This window comes from Ovis canadensis, chromosome 1 (assembly GCF_042477335.2).
Source record: "Ovis canadensis isolate MfBH-ARS-UI-01 breed Bighorn chromosome 1, ARS-UI_OviCan_v2, whole genome shotgun sequence".
In the NCBI taxonomy this organism is placed as follows: domain Eukaryota; kingdom Metazoa; phylum Chordata; class Mammalia; order Artiodactyla; family Bovidae; genus Ovis; species Ovis canadensis.
This window is the reverse complement of record NC_091245.1, coordinates 88,172,720-88,196,467: the sequence shown is the minus strand read 5'-3', so window position 1 is coordinate 88,196,467 and position 23,748 is coordinate 88,172,720. Positions and strand designations below refer to the sequence as shown.

Below are 23,748 nucleotides of genomic sequence, written 5' to 3'. Positions count from 1 at the left end.
AGCAGTCCCAGTTGCGGCCCCAGGCCCTTGTCGGCCTCAGTTCATCAGCCATCCAGTCATTACAACTGTGGCATGCCCTGGGCCTCGGCCCACACAGAATTGGTGCAATTTCAGGGAAGAGAGGAAGCCCCCTGCAAAACAAGGAGGAATACAGTGGAACTGCTGAAATGAACAAGTCTCTTCTTCCACGTTATGGCGGGGGAGGGGGGGCGGGGGGTGGTAGCAGCAGTGGAGATCACTGCCCAGGAGCCTAGGCCCCAGATTAGTCCTCTTGGCGTGACCTTGGCCAGAATCACTCTTCATCTCCAGCATTCATGTCTGGTTCTAAACGCAGCTGGGCTCCGCTGGTGATTCCTGGTGGGGGTGGGGTTAGGAGTATGCATTTCTAAAATGCTGGGGGGGCAGCCAGGGAGATCCCCACAGACACAGAAAGGAGAGGCGGAGGCAGTCACACAGCAGGCACAGCAGAATGCTCCAGATGTCTTTATTGGGGCTTGAGCACGGCATGACAGTCACGGGCATGCGGACAGGGCGGTAGGGCCCAGCCTAGGCATGCCTCAGACGCACGAGGGGACAGCTTTAGAAAAGGACGACCAACATCTGGGAGGGGCAGGGCGGGCTGGGAGTGGGGAGGGAGGGCTGAGGCAGGGGCAGAGGCCAAGGTCGAAGGGGGGCACCTGGCCTCGGCTATTGCACGCATCCTCTGGCCACCAGCCAGGAAGTACAGTATTGCAACTGGTCTCCGCTCGCCCGCGGCTTCCCCTTCTCAGACCCCTGAGCCAGATGGGCAGACAGACCCCTTCCCTGCCCGTCTGCCCAGCAGCATCTTTGGAAAACAAACGGACGAAGGAGACAGAACAAAAAACCAGAAATAAAAAAAGACAAAACACCCCCTCAGTCAAGGACACAGGGAAGGTGGAGAAAGGAGCGGAAGAAGCTGCAGAGGAGCCCTGGGAAGTCCCCCAACAACTGGGGCATGGGGTGGGAGGTAGAGCCCCAATCTGGGGTGGGGTGAGGCCAGTGGAGCAGTGACCCCAGGGGGCAATCTGGCCTTCCACCAGCCTCTGGCCCACAGGGGAAATGCTCCCAAGAGGGAGAGTCTAGCCTGGGACCACCCAGCTGGACTGGCAGTTCCCAGGTGTATTTTTCCTGGGATATTCCACACACACATTCGGCAGAAACAAAGAATCAGTGAAGGGAAAGGGGGTGGGGTAGGGCAAAGATCTGGGGAGACACAGCCTAACGAAGAAGACAGACCACCAAGAGCACGTGCACTACACACAATAGTATATGTATGAATATAGATACTATATGTGCATATATATCTCTTCAATGTACAGAACAAGAACAGCAGACCCGATGGCTCTGGGCCCGAGGGTCACATGAGAGGTTTTCCATCAGTCCTGTGCAATCAAGGATATGAGTCTTTCCCAGCGAAAGATTCTTGCCTGGGTTCCAGAGTTGCCCTAAGCCTCTGGCTTTCTGTCTGTCTGCCTGTCTCTCTCACGTTGGTGCCGCTTTAAGAGAGGGTGAGGACTTCGGCCTGGGCATAGTTGGACGAGAGGGCGTCTTGGCAGGTCTCTGTGTTTAAAGAGCACAGGTGTGAGACACTGGGACGCACGCTTTCGGCTCAACATTGCCTTCTTGAGAGGTAAGGAGTTCAGCAAAAGAAAGGGAGAAACGAAGAATGAGATGTTAGAAGGAAGGCAGCTGCTGACCCACACGCTGTGGGCTGAGGAGTAGGCCAGAGATGCAAGGCATGGGGCCTGGAGTTAAGAAACCAGAAAGAGCAGGGACAGGAAGGAAAGGGTGAGCCCTTCATCATCCTTCTGCCAACCCAGCGCTGGGCCACAGTGACCCATAGGTGATGTCACAGCTCAGCTCCATGCCTGTCACATAATGAACTCCAGGAACCAGGAGCCCTCGGGTCCCCAAAGCTGCAGTGTGGTGGGGAGAGGGATCACAGCTCAGCAGCCTGGCATGGAGGCAGCAAGGGAAGTTCCTGCCGGGGCTCTCAGCCCACAGGCCACTGCCTGCCCAAGCCTGTGCTCCTCCCTCAACACAGTTCCATCTGCTGTCACCACCTAGGTCTAGCCCACTGTCCCAGGGGCTGGTGAGGAAGGCTCCTGAGTGTGCTGCCATGTCAGGCCCAGCCCCTTTCCTCAGTCTGGCAGGAAGAGAGTCTCAGCAGCTGCAGGGTGAGTGCTGAAGAGGAAGCTCAGGGAGGATGAATGTGCCCATCTCAGGAGAGGAGGCAGGAAACCCAACACCTCAGTGAGCCCTTCCAGACATCTCCTTCTCAGCCTCGGACAGCAGTGGCCTGGGCCTTCCCTTCCCCTGCCTTCCTAGCTGGGGCACAGGCAGGGCAGGCAGGAGGCTGCAGCGGGGGCAGGGACTTTGGGAGGTGATACTCTCTGGCCAGGGCAGATGAGGCCCTGCCCCGAGGAAGCTCTGCAAAAAGGGAGCCAGGGCTGTTTCACAGCTTCTCCTCTGACTCCCATGCACCCTCCCCTCTGGCTCCAGCTCACAGCTTCTCCTCTCAGAAGCCCTGAGGGCTGAGGACTGGTCTCCACAGTTGTCAGCAGCAACTAGTACAAACAGGAAAGGTAGCAACTCTGGCCTGGGCTGCCTGCCCTGCTCTGCGGGGAGGGGCTGGGCCACAGCTGAAGGGGAAGATGGTTAGAAGCCAAAGTAATGGGTACAAGCCCAAATCCAGAGGCAAGGGAAAGCAAACTGTGCTCTCAGATTGTGGGCGGAAGACAGAGCTTTCTCCTAAAACGGGGAGGCCCAGGGCCTGGGCAAGCCTGAGGCCTGTGAAGAGGGCCACCTTCCCAGGCAGGGCCTAGAGTACTGTGGGGCCCTGCATACTCGCTCTGTCCTTTCCCAGGACCCTGAGAGGGAGCTGGGGCGGGCAGCCTACTCAGCGTTCCTGTTGGCTCAATACTGTGTCAGCCCTACAGAAGCCAGAGAGCCAGGAGGGGTGTGTGGGAGCCCACCCAGCCCCCCCAAGGCACAAGGGGCCCCAGGCTGGCACTCCTGCATCATGTCGCCCAGGGACATCTGTGCCCACCATGGGGGGTGCCATGAGCATGCCCGTTCCTGTGGGAGGGAAGAGAGAAGGAGGCGGTGGGTGCCGTGGAAACTTGGGCTCCTGACAACTTGAGGGCTGCCACAGAAATAGCCGCCTCAGTTCCCTGAACCAGAAAGGCAAGTGAGAGGAGGAAATAGCTATAGGGCCCATGCTACACCAGCCACCTCACTCATGGTGTCCATGTTGGAGTCAGGACCCCAGCACTGGTGAGCCCAGCAGGGGCAGGACCTTCCATCCTACTGGAAGAGAAGCTGGGCTCTCAGCCTGGACTGAAAGGGTAGAAGGTGCCCTGCTCTCTGTCCTGCTCCCCAGGGCTTGCCTGTCTGTGTCCCCTTCTGAGGGGCAGTGGCATGAATGGCCCTGTATCTTCTCAGCTCTTCTTCTTTTCCTCCTGAGAGCAAAAAGGACGCCAGCCCCACAGACCACAGCAGGGCGGGGAGAGCCCAGGACCCACCTTGAAGAGAATTTCCTGTGTCTGCCCAAGGCTGAAGAAGGCATTGACTGAAATGGGAATGTTTCTAGAATATGCTCTTCTTCATTATCCCCTGCAATCCCAAGAAATGGTCTGATCTTTCTGCCCAGTTCACCTTCTGGGGCGGCTTCCAGAGTCCCCCGCCTCCTGCCGAGTCCCCGAATGCTGTCTGGCGGTGCCTATCTCTGCCCATTCTGGAAGGGGCAGACATGGGCCTTACTTAGTCATTCCCTACACAAAGTTGCATAATCTGGCTCTAAAAATTGCCAGGCGCCCAGCTCTGCCGTCAGGTCTAATTCCCATCAGGTGAAACAGGAAATGTCTTGGCTGAGGTGTTCCGAGTTCCCAGGCTAAGGCAGTCCATCCTGGCGAGCCTGGCTGGGGTGCTGGGGGCCTGCCCTGGGGAGGGGCCCCCAGCAGCTCGGCGGCCCTGGGCGTGGCTTCGTGCCCCTGCGGGAGGCAGCGGGTGGGGGCTGGATGGCTCCTGTCCCTGCACTTCCCCTCAGCTGCCCCTGCCCGGGGTGCACCCCTGCTCACTCTGTGACTCACAAACCTGTTGTGCTCCTGGGCTCGTTAAGTAAATGAATACACTTAATTATAGAAATTAGATGAGTCTCCGGTTCTGGCAGCGATATAGAGCGCAGAGGCTGGGTGGGAGCGGCAGGTGACTCAGAGGCAGGACTGGGAGCTGGAGGGAGCAGGAGAGGAAGGAGGACTGTAGAGGAAGCAGGGGAGCAGCGTGGCCAGCGATGCCGATGCCGCAGCTCAGGGGGGTGGGGCACAGACGGGAGGCTGGCTCCGAGGCTGGGCTCCAGCGAGAGGGGGACATGACCGCATCTAGGTCGCCTATCCTGGGGCTCCAACTTGGGAACACCTGCCTGTGCCCCACACCCCAGGGGACAGCCTTATTCCTGGTTGCTCTGAGTGTGGGATGGACAGACAGACAGACAGAGATGTTCAACTGCAGGCTGTTTGGTTACTGGTTGAAGGCCCTGAGGGATGGGGGTGCATTTGCTGTGATTTAGGTGGGAGCCTGAGGGAGAGGCAAGGCCCAGAGACACAGTTACAGAGTCCTAGGGGTGACGGCACCTTCAGCTGAGAATGGGAGTGAGTGGGGTAGGAGGCCTGGAAGTAATCTCCCCTCGCTCTCAGGCTCCAGGGCTGAACATTTTAGGGAGCTGGGTGCTGTGGACAGGAGGCTTGGGGGCCTCAATTCTCCTGTATCCTGTTTGACTCCCGAAGACCCAGGAGGGATGAGGCTGGAGGGATGTGTGTGCCTGTTTGTGTGCGGGTGCCCAGGGTCGGGGAGAGCTGAGGGTGCAGCTACGAGGCCAAGTGTCCAGGGGGTGGGCTCAAGGGGGCGGGCTGGTGAGCGGGTGGAAGGGGTGGGCGAGCAGGGGCTTTCTCGGAGGGTAGGGCGAGCTGTATCGCGATGTCAGTGGAGACAGCCCCAGACTGGTTCCAGCCGCTCCCGCTATGTTGTTTAGGCTCCGGGACTTTCCACAGCCTTGGTGAAGAAAAGGCACATGGATCAGGGAGGTGCAGCTCCTCGCCTGAGACGCTCCATGGGATCCGTGTTCCGGGCACCCAGTGGGGCAGGTAGCCCCAGGGCTGGCTGCAGAGGTCTGGTTCAGCTGGGAAAGGCTTCCTGGCTCTCTCTGGTCTCCAGATGGACCCCAGGGCCCCATCCTCAGCTGCCCTTTGCTTTGTCATCATCCCCAGGTAAGTTTCCCTCCAGTTGCACAAAGATCCCTCAGCCGTCAGGACCCTCCTTTCTCAACCCTAAAAAGCCCTAATGGTCACGCACCGCTTTCCTCCCAGGAGTTCATACTCCGCCGCATAGGGCTCACTGGTGTCTGTGCTGGTGGCTGGAGGAGGCCTGGGCCCACTCACTCCTGGACCTGAATGTAGCCCAGCGCAGAGAAGTGCGGCGTGGTCTGGCATGGGTAAAGTTGCCGAATGCACACTGGGAGTTTGGCAATGCTAACTGCCACGCTTCCTTAGCAGGGCCTGTTTCCCAGCAACCCACCTGTTCCCTCTCGAAGGTCACTCTAATTGGCTGAGCTACATGCTTGTTGCCAAGAGGCAGTGTGGAGGCATCTTGAAAATAGAGCAGCCAGGCCCCACAAGCACCCAGAGAGAGACGGTGGTGGGACACGGGCTCCCCAGCTCCGCGCGTGCTCACAGGTGGGCTCCTCAGACGGGACCTGCCCCCCAGGACCTCAGGGTCTCTCCTCTGACTTGCACCCTCACAGCCTCCTCCTCCACACCACTACTTCCACTGAGTCTTTCCCCACACTGGTTGAAAACAGGGGTGCTCAGGATTTGGTTCTGTTTGCTCAAGTCCTCCCTGGGGGGTGGGGTCCCTGCCACCCCACCTTCCATGCTAACCACTTAGCATTCTCCAGCCAGAGCAAGGCTCCAGGTCTGAACTAGGACACAGGAGAAGCCTCGGTGTGTTTGGGGGGGCGGGCAGGAGGGACAGGCACACCCAGAGCCCAAGGACTGGGCTACGCAGAGGCCAAGGGTGACCACAGGAGCACAGGAGAGTGTGTAAGTAGTCTGAGCACCATCCATTTAAAGCTCTAAATTTAGCTGGGTCATATCCAGGTTCCAGATTGCTGCTCCTGCTTCTGCCACCCAACAGGGCACATATCCAGCAAAACTGGACACATAGCTCTCAGGGCTTGGTTAGGGTCAGGGTGCCCTGGGGACAGTGGTGATGAGCAGGCCAGGGAAAGGGCCTGGGAAGATATCCCTGGACATTTCCTGGGCTGGGCAGGCCAAGGGACATCCTTGTGGGGACACAGACATCACAGGCTATTCCTACAGCAGCTACTGTCCCTGCCTCACTTGACCTTGTTTTGGTTTGGGATTTGGGGATGATGGGAAGTAGTGGGGGGAAAGGGGTTGGACTGAGAGAAGACTAGTTAAGAAGTAGCCTGCATACCCAGCTGTTTTGGGGTGAGGATTGGGGTTTATCCTGAAACTAGGCAGGCTTTTAAGAGAGGTTAGATGACAAGGACAGGGCAGAAAAGACAACAAAATCATGGGGACTGGGCAGAAGGAACACTGAGGATTGAGAGCCTTGGTCCTCAGCCATCATGGCGCTCCTCAATCCCTAATCATTTCAGTCCCACTTGGTCAGGCCAGGAAACCCCTAGCTCCACTATGGATGGAATTTCAGCTTTCCCTTGAACTCTCTAAATCCTTCAGACCACACCTCAGAACATACCCCCTCTCCCTGCCTACTCCCAGCCCCTGGTCACCTTCTGGCTCTACCTAGAAGGGACAGTCACATCCCAGGGGCTTGCACAGATGGGCTGTAGGACCCCCAGTGCAGGACAGAGGAGGTAGGGACTGTGCCAGGCTCTCTGAACCCTCACACCAGAACCCCATTCTCACCAGAACCCCATTCTCACCCTGACTCCTGAGACTCCTGGGAGTCTCCTGGGATTACTTAGGAAGTCTGAGCCGTGTTTAAGGGAGGCCTAGGTGAAGGCTAGCAATGACACTGTGGAGTCAAGCCTAAACGCCACAGCAGGAACCAGAAGAAGGGAAGGTGATCAAATGGAAGGAGTGGGCAGGAACCCTGATCTGCGGTCCCTTCACCCTCCAGCACTTGTCTTTCCGGAGGGCACCTGGAGGGTAGGGGGGCTCTGTGTACCTTCTGGGGATGTCGTGGGCCTTTCTAATCCACGGACTAGAACACCAGGGGACCCATCCTAAAAGCGAGGGTGCGTCCAAGGCAGAGGAGATGGTGGCCACGGCCTCAGAGGAGGAGGGGACCTCAAGCTCTGTGGGGGACACTGGGGAGACTCAGCTCCATGGGGGCTCCCCCCCTGCCCGGCCTGGGGAGCCATACCTTTGCGGACACTACCATCGGCGCAGGCATAGTCCCCAGCGCTGAGCAGGAAGCAGGCAGCTGCCTTCTTGTTTCTGTCTCGGGTGCCGGAGCGGCGCAGGGCCCTGCGCTCCTCAGGGGTGGGGGCGGAGGCCAGGGGCTGGGTGAGGCCGGCTCCCTCCTCGTCCGACAGCACTGCATTGGCATCGCCATTCTGCTTGGAATCTAAAGGGGCAGACAGAAAGGAGGCTGCAGGACGGCTGATCCCTGACCTAAAGCATCACTTACCCAACCCACAGGGAGAGTGCTGCCAGAACCAGGGGGTGGGCCTGCTCCTGGGGGCAAAGAGGGGGATGCTGGCTTTCCTCTCAGTCTTGGCTGGAGATGGAACCACAGATACCCCAAAAGCAGAGGCTCCCCAAGTTGGCCCTGTGAGATCAGCCCAAGGCGGGCAGTAGAGTCTGCTGCCTTCTTGGGTCTGGCTCAGGCTGACACTTGGATGAGTATGCATTCCCTGGGAGAGTGTCTGGCTTGATGGGGTTAAACTTACAGAGTGGCTTCCACAGCTGTCTTGCTGGGCCACCTGAAGGCACTTACTCTTAGTCACCAGGCATTCCAAGCCAGAGTTGATGCCTGAAGGATTCAGAGCCCTTTGTCTCACGGGCTCACTTGTGTCTGGGGGAAGACAAGCCCCCCCCACTCACCCCGAGGGGAAGAGGCTCCAATTCTGCTCCCACTGCTGAAAGCTCTTAGTCCCAACCCCTGCTCCACAGGACAGGCAACAGCACCAGCAAAGCTGAGTCCCTGGGTCTAGAGAAGGGGGGTGGCCAGTTGGTCTGAAGGCAGGGACCAGGAATGCCCTTACTGTGACCGAGCAGTTAGGGTCAGGCTAAGGCACAGCTCATGGTGCCACAGGTGAAGTGTGCATGACAGAAGCCTAGGGACTTGTACAGTGTGATATTAACTTACCCTCCGAGCCCTGAACGGACCTCAGGGTAGAACTGAAACTCCCTGGGGTACTGGCTGGGAGACTTCTGTTCAGGAATCTGGGAAGAAGGTACCGTTTTGGTGGGGGAGAGAAGGGGAGCCTAAAGGGTTCCATCAAGGTCTTTGAAAGACCCATGCCCTTGAATGACCCCAGCATGTAGGATGGGCCCCCACCAACAGGCCACAGGTGAATATCCTGAGCCAGGCACCTCCCCACAAGGACAAGTCCTACTTTATCCCCAGAGCCATGCCCGGAAGGAGCTGCTGTCTTATGAGCAGCTCCCCAGTGGCCTGGCATCCAATGGACCCCCCATACTAGGAATCTCATACTTCTCTCAGGAGCTCATCCCATACCTAACAATTGGGTTCCCACTCTCCAACATAACTCTGTGTTGCTGTGGATGAAGCCAATTTCCTTTCACCTCTTGACTCAGGTAGAAACAAGCTTTCCTGAGCTGGCCTTTCCCATCCTTGGATAGCACGATTCAGACCCTCAGGTCTGGTTACTCCACCTTGCAGCTACCAGTTTTTTCCCTCTCCCAACATTGTCTGGGCTGCTCCCTCTTGGTTCCCTTGCATCCATGTTAAACCCCAGGCCCAGGACTCAATCTAGCTTGTGCCAAACAGAAGGCAGCCTCCCACAGCCATTACGTTATCACATTTATTAGGCCAAGAGACACCAGACTCGAACGTTTGGAAAGAAATGGTTCATGTGTTGATGCTCCTCAGGAGAACAGCTGCCCTCCTCTCCAGCTAATAATGACAGTAACTGATATTTGTAAAGTGGGTTTAACTTCTCAAAGTACTTTCATATCCGTCATTCATTTGGGGCTTGTCCAAGTCTTGGAAGTAAGATATTGATAGCATTTCTGTTTTACAGGTGAGGCATTTATATCCAGAGAGGGTGAATGACTGGCTTGGGGGCACACAGCACACTGGTCAAGAAAGGATTAGAAACCCAGGCTTCTCACTTACAGCCCCATGCACTGCCCATAACAACCTAAATTTCATGGGATACTCATTCTACAGAGCCTGATGTTCAGGAAGCTATCAGAAAATGGCGATTCAGCCTCAATACTGTGCCTTCCTAAAGGCATGCCTTATATTTACGGTAGCCAGTGCGACAAGAGCACAACCCCAAACTCCAATGACTGAGTTTCAGTTGGGAGCTCCCCTCGCCACTACGGGAGAGGTGGCTTTCCTCACCTGCCCGTTTCCTCTCAACCACACCCTCTTCTGGGGCAGGGGGGCTGGCATCACTGTAGGTGCTGTCCCTGGGCGAGGTCTCCTGTGACTTGCAGTAAATGGGCGACTCCAGCTGGGGCGGCCGAGGTACGTGCTTCTTCCGTTTCTTGGGCAGCTTCTGCTTGGCCATGGCCAGAGAGTAGTACATGCCGAAGTTGTTGACAATGACAGGCACGGGCATGGCAATGGTAAGCACGCCGGCCAGTGCACACAGCGCCCCCACCAGCATGCCGGACCACGTCTTGGGGTACATGTCCCCGTAGCCCAGGGTTGTCATGGTGACGACGGCCCACCAGAAGCCGATGGGGATGTTCTTGAAGTCGGTGTGGTCATTGCCCCGCGGGTCGGAGGGCCTGGCGCCGATGCGCTCTGCGTAGTAGATCATGGTGGCGAAGATAAGCACGCCCAGGGCCAGGAAGATGATGAGCAGCAGGAACTCGTTGGTGCTGGCGCGCAGGGTGTGGCCCAGCACGCGCAGCCCCACAAAGTGGCGCGTGAGCTTGAAGATGCGTAGAATGCGCACGAAGCGCACCACGCGCAAGAAGCCCAGCACGTCGCGGGCCGCCTTGGATGACAGGCCACTCAGTCCCACCTCCAGGTAGAAGGGCAGGATGGCCACGAAGTCGATGATGTTGAGCAGGTTCTTGACAAAGTCCAGCGTGTCCGGGCAGCACACGATGCGCACCAGGAATTCCAGCGTGAACCACAGCACGCACACACCCTCGATGTAGGTCAGGATGGGCTCCGTCTCCACTTCCCGCCGGAAGCGCACGCTGGTAGTATTCCCCACGCGGTGAATCTCCGTCACGTTGCGGTCAATGTTGAAAGCCTCGTGGGTCTCCAGGCAGAAGGTGGTGATGGACACCAGGATGAAGAAGAGAGAGGCGAAGGCCACCACCTATGGGCAGGGAGGAGAGTGAGGGCAGCTATGTCAGGAACAGAGAACGATAGCTGCCCCATCCTGCCTTACTGCCTACCTCTGCCCACCTCTAACCTTGTCGTGCTCTGAGCTTCTCAAACTGGAATGGCTATATAAGCCATCTGGGAACCTTGTTAAAGTGCCACTCTGATTCAGGAGGTCTAGGGCAGGGCCTGGGCTTCTGCATTTCTAACAGGCTCTCAGGTGAGGCTGCTTGTCCACAGACTGCAACTCAAGTAACTAGACTTTAAGGCAGTGGTCCTCAAAGTGAGGGCCTGGACCAGGAGCATCAGCATCAACATCAATTGGGAACCAGTTAGAAATGCCAAGTTGCAGGCCCTACTCAAACCTACTGAATGACAAATGCTGGGGGGAGGATCTAATAATGTTTCAACAATCCTTCCCAGTAATTCTGATACACACTAAGTTAAGAGAGCCACTGCATTAAGGAGTACCTAGAGGCAAGGAGCTGGCCTTCTACCTATTAAGCTCTGGCCATGACCCACATCTTCAAGCCCTGTCATAGCCCCTCTGGCCAGTCTCTCACCCTAGGATGTCCCAGCTGACTGCCCAGATGGTGAGAAGCATTTGAAGGAAGGCAGCCTGCTCCAAGGCAGGAGACAGGGTGCAGAATATCGACTCTGTCCCTTCTCAAGAGGCTTCCCTGGTGGCTCAACAGTAAAGAATCTGCCTGCAATGCAGAAGTGGCAAGAGATACAGGTTCGATCCCTGAACTGGGAAGGTCCCCTGGAGGAGAGCATGGCAACCCACTCCAGTATTCTTGCCTGAAGAATCCCATGGATGGAGTCTGGCGGGCTATGGTCCATAGGGTTGCAAACAGTTGGACATGACTGAGCACGCGTGCTCGCCTACCCTTCTCAAGAACTGACATTTCCTGAGACGCTGAGCGCCAATAAAAAATAAACTGCACCCACTGGGATCAGAGTGTGGCAACAGCCGATCTAGACAGCTGCCGAGATCGTAGCTAGAATGATGACAGCGGCACTCAGCAGAGGAATGGCTGGGTTTAAGTGTCCAATCATTATGAATGGAGATGAAATGCATGTGTAATAACACCAATTACGGAGCCTTCATTTGTTATTCATGTGATACCATTCACCACTGTCAGGGTACTGGTTGCTGGGGTCCACGCCCCCTGCTGTAGCCTGTCCTGCTGGGAAGGTGGAGGTAGGTTTGCTCCCTGAGCAGAGGGCTGAGCTTAAATAAGATACATGAGGGAAGACTGTGCCCTATGACCACCTGGCAAACCCCAACGCCCACCCCACTCCGATTTTCACCTGGCCATGGCATTGCCCCCTAGCTAATGATGCTCCCCAGAGATGCTTTCCTCCCTGGGAGTCTGCAGGTGTGGGTGGACACACCTTGTTCTTAGTACCAAAACACCAAGGGGGAATATAGAAGGAATGGCGCTCTCCAGGTGGCGCTAGTGGTAAAGAATCCTCCTGCCAGTGCAGAAGATGTAAGAGACAGGGGTTGGATCCTGGATCAGGAAGATCCCCTGAAGTAGGAAGTGACAACCCGCTCTAGGATTCTTGCCTGGAAAATTCCTCAGAGGAGCCTGGTGGTCTACAGTCCACAGAGTCACAACGAGTTGGACACAACTGAGCACGCATAAGCTCATGAGCTGGGAAAATGCGCAAGAGATAGTGCCTCCAAGGATTTCTGGAGCAGAAATGGGTCTGAGACGGGAACTTTGGGGGTGAACATTCACTAGCTCTCTATACTGTGCCTGACACACTTGGGCATTCTGTGTTATCACCTTCAGCCTTCCCTATGAGGTAGGCCCCATTATCCCATTTTCCAAAGGAGGAGCTGAGGATCAGAGAGGTTATATATACTTGTCTAAGGTCACACAGCCTTCAAGAGATGGAAACCACATTTGAACTCAGCACCATTTACTTTCTTTTCACACCTTCCAGGCAGGGTCAATTCCTAAACCCAGGAAAGTCATATCTGAATTATTAATACTTCTCCCAGCCAGCTCGCAGATGACTGATAATTTCACCCTTAGAACATATACCTTTGACTTGGGACAGACACTCACCACACACTAAGCTAAGACTTATTTACCCTTGAGCATGGACAGGTTGACCAGATACAGTAAGTTAGGAGAAGCAGATTAGCAGACCACAGACATGCTTTCCCACTTGACAACTCTGTAGCTTCTTCTGTCTACTTCTCCCCATGAAGGTGAATTTCAAGTTCCCTGTCTGGTTTCATTTTTCTTCCCATGAGGAGTGAGCTATCAAGACAATACGGCTGACATGGGCATTAGGCAAATAGCTCCAGCCCATAGGTTTTTCATGGCCATCCAGAGATGAGCTGGTGGAGGCACATGCCCAGTAGCTGTGGTGACACCAGGAACCCCGAGTCCTGGCACTGCTCTCCCAAGCATAAGAGGCGGGGGTGAGGGGTGGGGTCAGCATATCCCATCTCTGCCAGGAAGCCTGGGAAGCAGAAGCTTGCACTCTCAGAAGGAAATGTTAGCCAGGAGAGTTGGCCCACCTGGGAGCCCAACATGAAGTTAATTAGTGATTTGGATAAACAAGTTCACGAAAAGCTGCCAAGGGACGGAGCAGAGGGTGCAGGGAGAGCGGGGAGGGGAAGAAGGGTGCTGTGGCGCTGGGACCCTCTCCCACCCGAAGAGCCAAGGTGCCTTCCTCAACTCCGTCCCATGGGCTCCTTCTGCGGCAGGCCCAGCGGGTGCCAGCCGCCCCTCAGTTCCTGCACTGGTCACTCGTTATTTAAAAAAAACACTGACCCAGCCCATCTACTTACTTCCACCCTCCTGCTCCTCTCTGAGAGTGAGGACAGAGCAAGGGGAACCACATGTGCCCACCTCTCAGGGCCAACAGAGGCACGAGACAGGGAAAGGACTTGGTGAGGAGTAAGCTGGGGCTGGGTCCCCTGACTCACAGATCTTTCCTCTTGGCCCCTTTGTCCAAAGGTGGGACAACCCTCTTTGATGAAACCTACATGGGGCCTCAGGCTCCCATGTGGCCCCTCTAGGCTGGTCCCAGAAAGCACTCACTCCCCAAGGAGACAGGCAGAGCTGAGGCTGAGCCCTGATGGGTGCCTGTGCTCGGGCAGGTTGCCCCATATTGGGTCCCGGGGTTACAGGTTCCCCTTCAGGGCCCAAATTATTCCCCAAGCCAAATTCTGTTGTGAGTGGTGGCTCTACTTTCACCCAGCCTTTGCCCTTTGGTGGCAAGGATACTGCTGTCTTTCTCACAGCACTTTTTTTGGTCTGTGATTTTTTTGTTTTTCTTGCTCGCACTGCACAGCATGCGGGATCTTAGTTCCCAGACCAGGGATTTAACCCACTCCCCCTGCATCGGGAGCACAGAGTTTCAACCACTGGACCACCAGGGAAGTTCCATTCTCGCAACTCTTGATTGGGACATTAAAGGGACCAGGGAGGAGGCAGCTGCACTACCCAACCTAGAGGTCAAGGCCTCACACTTGAGCCTCCTATCCAGCCCCTCCACCCCCACCCTGGGCCGTTCTGCCAGCTAGCAGGTTTCCTCAGAGCACTGCCCATCGGCCCCTGCCCCATGCGGGGCTGTGTGGCCTCAGGGAGCTGGGACTGAAGAACGTGCACTCTGTGCGCGTTCCCTTGCTACGCAGTGGGACGGTACTAGCATCCCTAGCGGTGTTCCTGCAGGACTGAGTGAGCTTTGACACAGCATGTGCCTGGCACACAGTGAGCCCTCAGTAAATGGCAACAGAGCCGAGGGAGGCAGGGGACCCTCTGCGAACACCCCCTTGCAGCTTCTGAGGACAAGTTGGATCTGGAACCCAAACTATCACAAAGTCTTTGCTTTTCAGAAGTGAGATTTAGAAGGTCACTGAACTCAACGTCCTTTCTGCTGTTTTACAGATGACGAAACTCGAGGCCTGGGGACAAGCAACTTGCCTTGTTCCCATGGCCAAAGTTGTCCCTAATTTCCCTTGCCTGGGGACAGAGGGCATGGATTTTGCTGGAAGTTAAAACTGTCCAGGTGGAAAGCCGCCCGTGTGAACTGGTCTGGCCAGCAGCAGCCCCTCTCCTGCAAGGTGGGAGGATGCAGGAGGTTCAATCCCCCCTGGACAGGAGGGTCCTAGCCTGTGAAGGAGCACCCTGCTCCTTCAAGCTTCCTGCCCTCCTGGGCCCCTCGCACTGGCCGACTGTATCCTGTTGGGGACCCATCTGCTCCCTGACACCCAACTGTTTCAGCTGGTGGGCCACCCCTGTGACCAGAGTCCTTCATCGAGCTCATTCCACAACTGTCCTTGGCAATGCAGGACACACACTATGTAAAGTCACACACTTTTGGGTGCAAGTTGGCTCTGCAGTTACAGCCCAGGAGGCCTTGGGCAAGCTTCTTGATCTCTGTGAGCCTTAGGATCTTTGTTCATAAAATGAAAAATTGAGTACCTACTATGTGCCAGATACTCATCCAGGAGCCCAGGGACAACTCAAAGATGCCTTGCCTGGGCATCACAGTACAGGCCCTCACCCAGGGGTGATGCCCAGGCAAGGTGTCTTTGAGTTGTCTGGGTGCTGTGTAACAGCAGGAAGCAAAACACCTTGCCCCTCAGACTGTCAACAAATAAATAAGTGAAATATAGTATATCAGATGGTATCAGTGTTAGGGAGAAAAAAAGAGAAAGGAGGTTAAGAAGTGAGAGGGTGGGGGAGCTATCTCAAATAGGGTGGTCAGGCAAGGCCTCAGTGCCAAGGTGATGGAAGCAGAGACCTGAAGAAGTGAGAGAGCAAGTTAGGTGAAGACCCAGCAGAACTCCAGAGGCAGCAGGAACAGGCAGTGCAAAGGCCCTGAGGCTATAGCATACTGAAGGGCTAAGAGGAGTACCTCTCTAATAGGGTTGTTTCGAGGATTAAAAGAAATGATATTTGTAAAATTTAGCACAGAGCCTAGAGTGGCTCAGAAATCTGGCACAGGCTGGGTCGGTGGGGGTGGGGAGGAGGTGACAGACACCAGTCATTGGGAACTGACTACAATCAGCAGGAGCAGGGGAGGGGAGCCCAAGGAGGAAGGGCCAAGGAGACAGATGGACAGATAAACACAAGAAGACTCATGCCCAAAAACCTATATTAAGGATGAAGTGTAGGAGAAGAGAATTTGAGAACACAGCCAAAGACACTTGCAGAGGAAGATCTGAGGGGATGGATGTGGAGCTGAGTCTTCTGGGGAAGCAAGATCCTGGTGCCCAGGCAGCACTGGAAAGGCTGTGGGCAGCCCTGGGGGCTCAGAGGCAGGAATGGAGAGGGAGTCCGCCGGGCAAGGCGCCTCTGAGATGTCCCTGGGCTCCTGGGTGAGGGCCTGTACTGTGATGCCCAGGCAAGGCGTCTTTGAGTTGTCCCTGGGCTCCTGGGTGAGGGCCTGTACTGTGATGCCCAGGCAAGGTGTCTTTGAGTTGTCCCTGGGCTCCTGGATGAGGGCCTGTACTATGATGCCCGGGCCCCAGCCAAAGGCCCCCTGCTCCTCTCCCTTCATAGGCTGCCCTGGGCCTTCCTGTCCTGAGCCAGGACCCTCTGGTTCCAGTGTCAGAACCAGCCTCTACCATGCCCACCGTCTGCCAAGTCAGCACCTGGGGGGCACTCAGGGCCACTGAGCTGCCCAGAGCTGGTGAGTCCCAGCACCAGAAGGAATTCAGTCCAGCCCAGATCACTGGCGAAGAACTTATTCAGACAAACGTGACTCCAGGCTCTTGCCCATCCACCAGAACGCCCCTGCCCCTGAAGACTTCCTGTCCCATGCTGCCCGATCTCTGCTCTGGCTGGTCTCCTGGCCAGGAAATTCCCTTCTTCTCTAACTCTGCATGCTTAAGCACTACCCACATTGAATATTTATTTATATATTTATTTATAACCTGCTTCCTTCTAAAAATTATTTAAGGGAGCTAAGTCATTATCACGCAGGGCCTACCCAGTTTAACTTCTATTAATATTTCCTTGTTGAAACATCCCTGCATACCAGCCCCCCTCCAAAAGCAATAAATCCCACACAGTGGTGGGATGTGTGGCTTCTCCCCTCACCTCCTATTGAACTTCATCTTTTAAGACTACTGCGGCCCCTCTCATGATATATGTGTATTATCTTTACCATTTCCTGTCGCTCAATTTTCTCTGGCCGCCACCTACTCCACCTGACCTGGCTCTCTTCAGGAACAGAGCCCACCTTTAACTCATCTCTATAAAAGCCACCCTGGTAGCTGGCATGTAGTACGTGCTCAGTAAGTATTTTCTGAATGACTAAAGCCAAGGTGACTGCCTGCCTGCTCCCTCTCCTGGTCCTAAGGAGCCTGTCATGAGGAGAGATAACAAAGGGGCGCCCAGGAATCCCTCCTGGCACCTGGGCTCTCAGACCCTGTGGCTCTCCAAGGTGGGCCAAGCCTGCTGCCTGATGGGGACCCCTGCCAGAGGCAGGTAACCTCACCCAGCTGGAAGAATACCCCAGCAGGGAGCTGGGTCAGGTTGAGGCAGGCTGGCTGCCCAGGAACAAAGATGGCATGCATACCCTGGTGCCAGCATCCCAGGTCAACACTGACCGTGGCAGAGGTGTGGGGCCTGGGGGCTCCTGGTTCCTAAGGCCCAGCTGCCTGACTCTGTTCATGCCTGCCCATCCCCCAACTCTCCAAAATAGCCCGAGTTTATTTTATCCCTTCCCCTACCTTACACCCCACCCCAAACGGTGACAAACAGAAACACCTCATCATCCAGAGACAAGATGTTCAGAGACAAATGTTGGTCTGTTCAGAACAAGAGAGGAAAACAGAAAACAAGCCCGGGAGGAGCCTGGGAGGCTGCCCAAGGGCAGAGACAGGTGTGAGGGTGGGAGGCAGGCTCTGGCCTGACACAGCTCCTGCTCCTGGGAAGGAGGCAGAGGGGCTGCCTTGGGGCGTGCTGGCACTGTCCTCCGAGGGGTGCTATGGAAGCCAGGGCACCCAGCCTCCTACTCAGGTTCCTAGCCCTTTCTCACCCAGAGGGCATGGGGACCTCAAAATCTGGCCTCACTTAGAAGCCTGTCATGCCCACCAAGTGGCTGGTACCAGGCAACATCCAGGCAGGAGAAGTCAGGGCCTTCAGAAAAGGTGAGCAGGAAGCAAGCTCTGCATTTCCTTCCTAGAAGGCCTTGGTTTCATTCCTCTGCCCAGGCCACGGAAAACCTGGTCTCCTCTCTCAACCAAGCCTTCTTTCTTTTTGTCCTATAAAAGCCCCACAGTGAGGGAAAGAAACAGCAAGCAAGCTCAGGTGTGAGCAACTCTAGGGAGCAATGAGATGGGGCTTTAATTCAGAAGGAGATGTAAAGGAAGGGATGGGAGGATAGCAGAGGGCCTCCTGAAGTCAGAGGTCCTCTCCAAGCAGAGCCCCAGGAGGTGGCAGAGGCAGGGGACAAGCACACACAGGGATGCCCAAGATCTGGGCTTAGATCCTAGTTCTACCACCAGCTATGTGACCTTCAACAAGCCCCTCTGGTCTCCGTTTCCTTCTCTGTAAGCTAAGGTTAATACTCCCTGCCTCACATGGGTCAGATATCAGAAAGAGGCCCAGGTGCCGGCACCTGATACACAGTGGATGCCTAGGGGATGTGAAACCCCAGCTCCGGCTGCAGGAGAATCCTGTGGGGTAACCCCTTCTACTTAGAAGGGAAACATCATGAGAAAACTCAAAACAGGTACTGATTTACCCAAAGGAGGACTATCATCCTTAAGAAGGCCAGTAACTGGACTTAAGCCAGATCAGCCCTGGGGACCTCTGGGAACAGGGATAAGGGAGGTGAGCAGCCCGGGGTCCCATCCATCAGGACTTATGTCAGCTGTCAGAAAAGGAGGAAGGCCTGATTCTAGAACTCTGGATGCTGCCCAAACCCCGACTGGTCCCCTACAGTCTGGGAAGCCACCCCCACCGTTGCTGAGCCCTCCCTCTGCCTAGATCGCAGGCAGTGGGCAGATGGGGCCAAGACAAGCCCGCCCCTTGCACTTGCTCCCAGGTCAGGCCATGGGAACAGTACCACAGCAGCAGCCACCCATGGGCCCAGAGGCAGCGAAGGGAGTGGGGCGAGCCCAAAGGGGAAGGCTCTGTGGGCCAGGCCCGTAGCTAGGCAACAGCCTCCCATAATCATCTCAGTTTATTTTCCGTTTGTATCTGTTTTGCTTCTGTCATAACGCGCTACTCAAATGACCAGCTGCTGTGTTCGGGGAGATGCCCGGGGTCAGAGGGAGGCTCCTCTACCCTTACTGGCCCTGGAAGCCCCCATCCAGGGATGAGGGAGACAGCAGGAAGAGGCCTGAGGGAGGGAAGGTATGCACACAGACCCAGGGGACAGCACTGTGGGGATGTGGGGGGCGTGTTACTGGCCTGGGGTAAATAGAGCTAGGAGAACACAGCCCCAGAAACCTTGTACCTCAGGCCTGGGAGCGTAACTGAGTCAGTGTCCCTTCTGACGTCCCCATCTGCCCCTGCGTTTTCTGATGTCATCTACAGCAGGTACAGAACCTTGGAACACCTCCCAGACCAGAGTAAGAAATGAGCCACCTCAAAAGCATGATTACAAGAGCATGTGATCATCTGAGGAGTAAGGGAGCCCTGATTTTGAGTCCTAGCCCACCGCTCTCGAGCTGTGTGACCCAAGAGAAGTCGTCTGCCATCTCACAGCCTAAGTCTATTAAATAAGGATAATATTAATACCTCCGCTGGTAGTTTACTGGGAGGATTAATGCAAAGTACCTGCATGGAGTGCTCAATAAATGGCAGTTGCTATCAGTTAATTTTTTAAACTTTTGTACTCTCACTTGCGTGTCCCAAACAGCTGAAGGGCTTGCCTTGGCTTGTGCTCCTCTGTAGGAAACAAGCCCCTTCTGGCATGAGCTCCATACAGCTCTGTGCATCAGTGTTAACAACCAAAAGGCAGGCTGTGTGGGGTGGTTTGCTGGTTCTATTATTTATTAGTTAATTGTTTGTGATAAGGATCTCTGAATCCTGGTTTCTTTGTTAAGTGGGAAGAACTTACCCAGCCCAGCCCCAAAACTTCTGACCTCAACTGGACTGCCCTGGTTGCTGTGATTCTATTGATATATCAAAAGGGCCAAGTATTAATATCTTGGGCTCATGGAGGACTTCTAGAGGCTAACCAGGCTCTGAGCTTACTCACAGAGCCCCAGTTGGGCCACTCGGCAGTGAGTTAAGGGCAAAATAAATGCACTGAGGGTACAGCCCCTTGGAATCCAAGGGAGAGGAAACTGAGTAGGCAAAAAGTCTTCAGAGACCCCAGGATGTTCAGAAATAGGGCCCCTAAGCATCTCATCTCATTCCTGCTTCCCTGGCATGCTCTTTTTCCCCAACTCCACCAAGTTAAATCAGCCTCCTCCTTCCTCTACTGCCAACTTTGAAAGAACCTAAAAGATCTGCACTTGTCTCTGTCCCCTCCCCACCCCTCTCACCATGCACACAGCTGAAAGCGGACACCAGCAGGGCTAGAGGACTGCATGAGAAGCTCGTGGGATTCACAGTCTGCCAGGGCCTCACTGAGCCCTCACCTTCTGAGCGGGTCTCAGGGTTGCAGGGGAGGAAACAGAGATGGCACCTAGCTTTGCTCTCTGTCCTGAAACCAGCCCCTGCCTTTCAGCGGTTGCCTGAGGACATACGCCTCAGCCGCTGACCCCTCTGCTCCTCCCTCCTCTTAGACACAGGAGATGCATGTGCCCTGGTAGAGCATTTATGCCAGCCTGCCCCCCTCCCTGCAGCCCCATTTCCCAATCTCCTGCTTTCCCCTGGGGGTGGGGGGAGTGGAACTTTTCCTTCCATGACTGTTGAGGCCTAGCACCAGAGGTGCTGAGGAAGGCGGCAGAGCTCTGAGACTCATTAATGTGACAACTTGGGATGCCAGAGCTAACTACCAGCTTCCGACGCAGGAGAGCATCCCCACACCCAGATCCAACGCATCATGTTGGTCTTCAGTCTCCCAGACAGACCCCAGCCAGGCTTGAGATCAGACACTAACCTCCAGGGTTCTTTTTTTTTTTTAGAGAATCTAAAGCCATCCTTCAGGTTTTTTTTTTTTTTTTTAAGATGCTTGAGCCTACCTCTCCACCACCCCCTTCCACCTAAAAGGATTAGGGAAAAGTGGATTGACTTGAGGAGGGGGTGGTGGGAAGGGACTAGATCTTGCCTAAATCAACCTGCACTTCCTCCTGCCCCCCCATCCATCCCCATCACCTATTTCAAGCAGTAACCTGAACCAGGGCTTTCTGGGAAGCCAATTTGTGCTGCAGCAGGAAGAAAGCAGCAGCAACAAATCTGGGATCATCACCAGGCAGCCTGTGGCTGGCCACTGCCTGTAGGAGCCGAAGGGCCCAGAACCTTAGGCTCTTCCTGTCTGACTCTCCCCTCATCCCAGCAGAGGCCAGGACAACTCTAGTGTCCAGAAAGCCTCAGGGGCATAGCTTGGGGCAGGCATCTTGACTTATCTTGCTCTTCCTGCTTGCTGCTTCTTCGGAAAAAGAAGGACTCTCCCAAACTGGGTGTTCGGGTCCCAGTTCTGCCTATTATGGCTAAAGAGCTGAAGCCTGAGGCCCCTTCTCTAGAACTCACAGTTCTTAGCACACAGAGCCGCCGGGAGGGTTTCTATGATATGGGACACAAGGAAGGAGCAAACCCCAGAATCTGCCAGATCTGCCACTTACACCCTAGTTTCCCTCCCATCGCCCCAAATCCTGCCTGACCCCAGCTCAAGGCTTCATTCCAGCTCTCCAGGGCTCTGTTCTTCAGAGGAATTGGGGGTAGACGTAGAGACGCCGCCTGAGCAGGAAGGAGGGGGTGGAAAAGCAAGAGCGCAGCTACGGGTTGTCTACTCGCTTTGAGGGGGGATGCCTTAAAGCAGGAGCTGGATTAGGTCCAAGTAGTAAATCAGGTGGGTGCACTCTCCTGAAGCGTGCAGGGGGCGGGGTGCGGGGTGCGGGGGTATAATTTCCAAGGGGCCCCATGTAAAGTAAGGTAATTTGGGAGGGAGGTGGTGGTCAAGTCAGTCAGTCTCGGTCGAGAGGAGACCCAGGCTCCTGCCACTCACCCTGGCCGCCCGGGAGGAGTAGGGATCCTCGAAGAGCGCCCACATGCGGGGCTGCCAGCCGCGGCAGCCCCCGGGCCCCGCGCCAGGGCCCGCGCCTCCTTCGTGGGGCCCCAGGCGCTGCAGGGCCAGCTCCCGCTCGTCGTCGCCGGCCTCGTCGCCGGGCCCCGCGCCCCCACCGCCTCCGTCCGGGCTCTCGAAGATGTCGAGCGCCTCCTCGGCGTCGCGGTGCTGCCGGTAGGTCATCCAGCAGCAGGGCTCCACGTCGGTCTCGTCGATGCCCCAGAAGGTGAGCTCCTCCTCAAAGAGGGGGCCGCATACGTCGGCGGGGCAATGTAGCTTGCCCGTGCGGTAGTAGTTGAGCACGTAAGCAAAGACGCCCGGGTGCCGGTCGAAGAAGAACTCGCAGCCCCCGCCGCAGCTGCTGCCTGCACCACCGCCATCGGACTCGGGCCGGCCCCCGCCGTCGGGATCGGCCAGCCAGGCGAGGCGGGTGCCCGGTAGGGTGCGCAGGGTGCTGCGGTAGGTCTCATGTCGCGTGCCGCCCACGTTGATGATGATCTTCTCCGACGCCTCGCCCTTGGCCATCTCCTCCTTCAGACATGTTTTGGACGGAGGCTTGTTCCCCGACTTGCGCCCGCGGTAGGAGGAGACACACACCGAGCTGATCATAAGAAGCGCTGCGGGGCTTCGGCTTGGGGCGGCCGCTGCCCTCCAAACACCCTTCCCGAGGAGGCAGCGTCAGACGGGGGAGGGGGAGGAGACGAGGAGGCAGGAGGCAGCGGCGGCCCCCTCTGCGGCGTGGCCCTGCCCCTGCCTCCCCCCCGGGGCACGGAGCGAGAGGAGTTGGATTTCTCGGGTGCACAGGTGGTTGGGGTTTGGGCTGGCAGCGCCGGGGAGGGAGTCAGGAGGGGAAACGGAGATCTGAGGACCCAAGCGAGGCGCCCGGGGAAGTAGGGCAAGCACACATACGTTACCCCCGCTAGGACCCGAGGCACTCCGACGCTAGAGGCCCGGGACACGCCCCCCCTTCACCTCCCGAAAGACCGGGAAGTGCACTGTCCGGGCGCACTGCGAGGGTCCGGGCGGTGCGCGCGCTCACACCCACACGGGCCACCCTCCTGCTCCCAGTCCGCGCCGAGCCCGGGAGCAGCCGGCTTCCCCGCCGCAGCAGCGGCGGCAGCGCAGCAGCAACAAGTCCTGGGAGCGGCTACCGGGGCCGGGCCGGCGCTCTCACGGTAGCCGGAGCTCCGCGGGCCCGGGCTGCGTGCGGTCAACAAGAGGCGGCGGCGGCGGCATGTGGCCTCTTCCCCCCATTCATAAATCCAGCGCAGGGCACGGATGGCGGGCGGGGCGGAACGCGGCTTTCAGACAGGCGGGTGCTGCGCAGGGCGAAGCGGCAGAAGGAAAACAAGCGCGCCCGCTGGAGCGAGCCTCTGGTCCTGCGTCCGCGGCTCGACAGCGGCGGGGAGCTGCGCTGGGCTGGGCGCTGCGGGGGCCGTGCCGGGGCGGGGGGGCCTCAGACGGGGCGTCCTGCGCGGCGCCGAGCTTGGGGGGGCGGGGCAGCTCCAGGGAACAGGGCTCTGGGCACTGGTGAAGGAGTCTCCCGGGTGGCGGCCGAGCAGCCAAGGACACCTGCAGGCTTCCTGGGCTGCGCCGAGAGGGAGCCTCAGCGCAGCGCCCCGGCGCCGGGCTCCTGCGATCTGGCGGCACTGGGAGCCACGCCATCCACGCGTTTACCCATCTCTGGGCGGGGCGCTGGCCTTGGCCCGCAGCAGGGGGCGGGAGAGAGGTGGCCTAGGAACGGGGGTTGCCTCCACGCTGGTGGGTTGCGGCTCCGAGGGTTCTCCGTCTCCCTCCGGCGTTGGCAGCGGACGCCACTCCGCTGGCGCCTTTTCCTCCCGGCCCCGCCTCGCTCGGGCGCGCCCTCCGCGGGGCGGGGTGGGCGAGGCGCGGCTCCGGGCGGACCAGACTAGCTGCAGGGCCCCGGCGGCCGAGCTCTGCTTTCCTCCGCGGAGCGGAGCCGAGCCGAGCTCAGCCAGGCGCGTAACCCCCTCGCCGCCTGCGCGCCGCTCTTGCGCGCCTCCGCCGCCATCCTCTCCC

The 23,748-nt window shown here is 57.0% G+C and overlaps 1 protein-coding gene across 3 annotated transcripts; it reads right to left on the bottom strand.

The window, feature by feature from the left end:
- Window positions 1–467: 467 nt before the first annotated feature.
- KCNC4 (potassium voltage-gated channel subfamily C member 4) lies at window positions 468–23,748 on the bottom strand. 3 transcript variants are annotated; one of them, XM_069573713.1, is made up of 4 exons: window positions 21,649–23,748; window positions 9,601–10,537; window positions 7,429–7,632; window positions 468–1,643 (listed from the first exon to the last, which is right to left on the bottom strand). In XM_069573713.1, the coding sequence occupies exons 1-4, from the start codon at window positions 22,315–22,317 to the stop codon at window positions 1,588–1,590; spliced, it is 1,866 nt and encodes a 621-aa protein (XP_069429814.1). In that variant the 5' UTR covers window positions 22,318–23,748; the 3' UTR covers window positions 468–1,587. The 3 variants fall into 3 exon arrangements, with proteins under 3 accessions (XP_069429814.1, XP_069429810.1, XP_069429807.1); XM_069573709.1 differs by having other exon boundaries at window positions 468–1,581; XM_069573706.1 differs by lacking the exon at window positions 468–1,643 and adding an exon at window positions 4,833–5,070.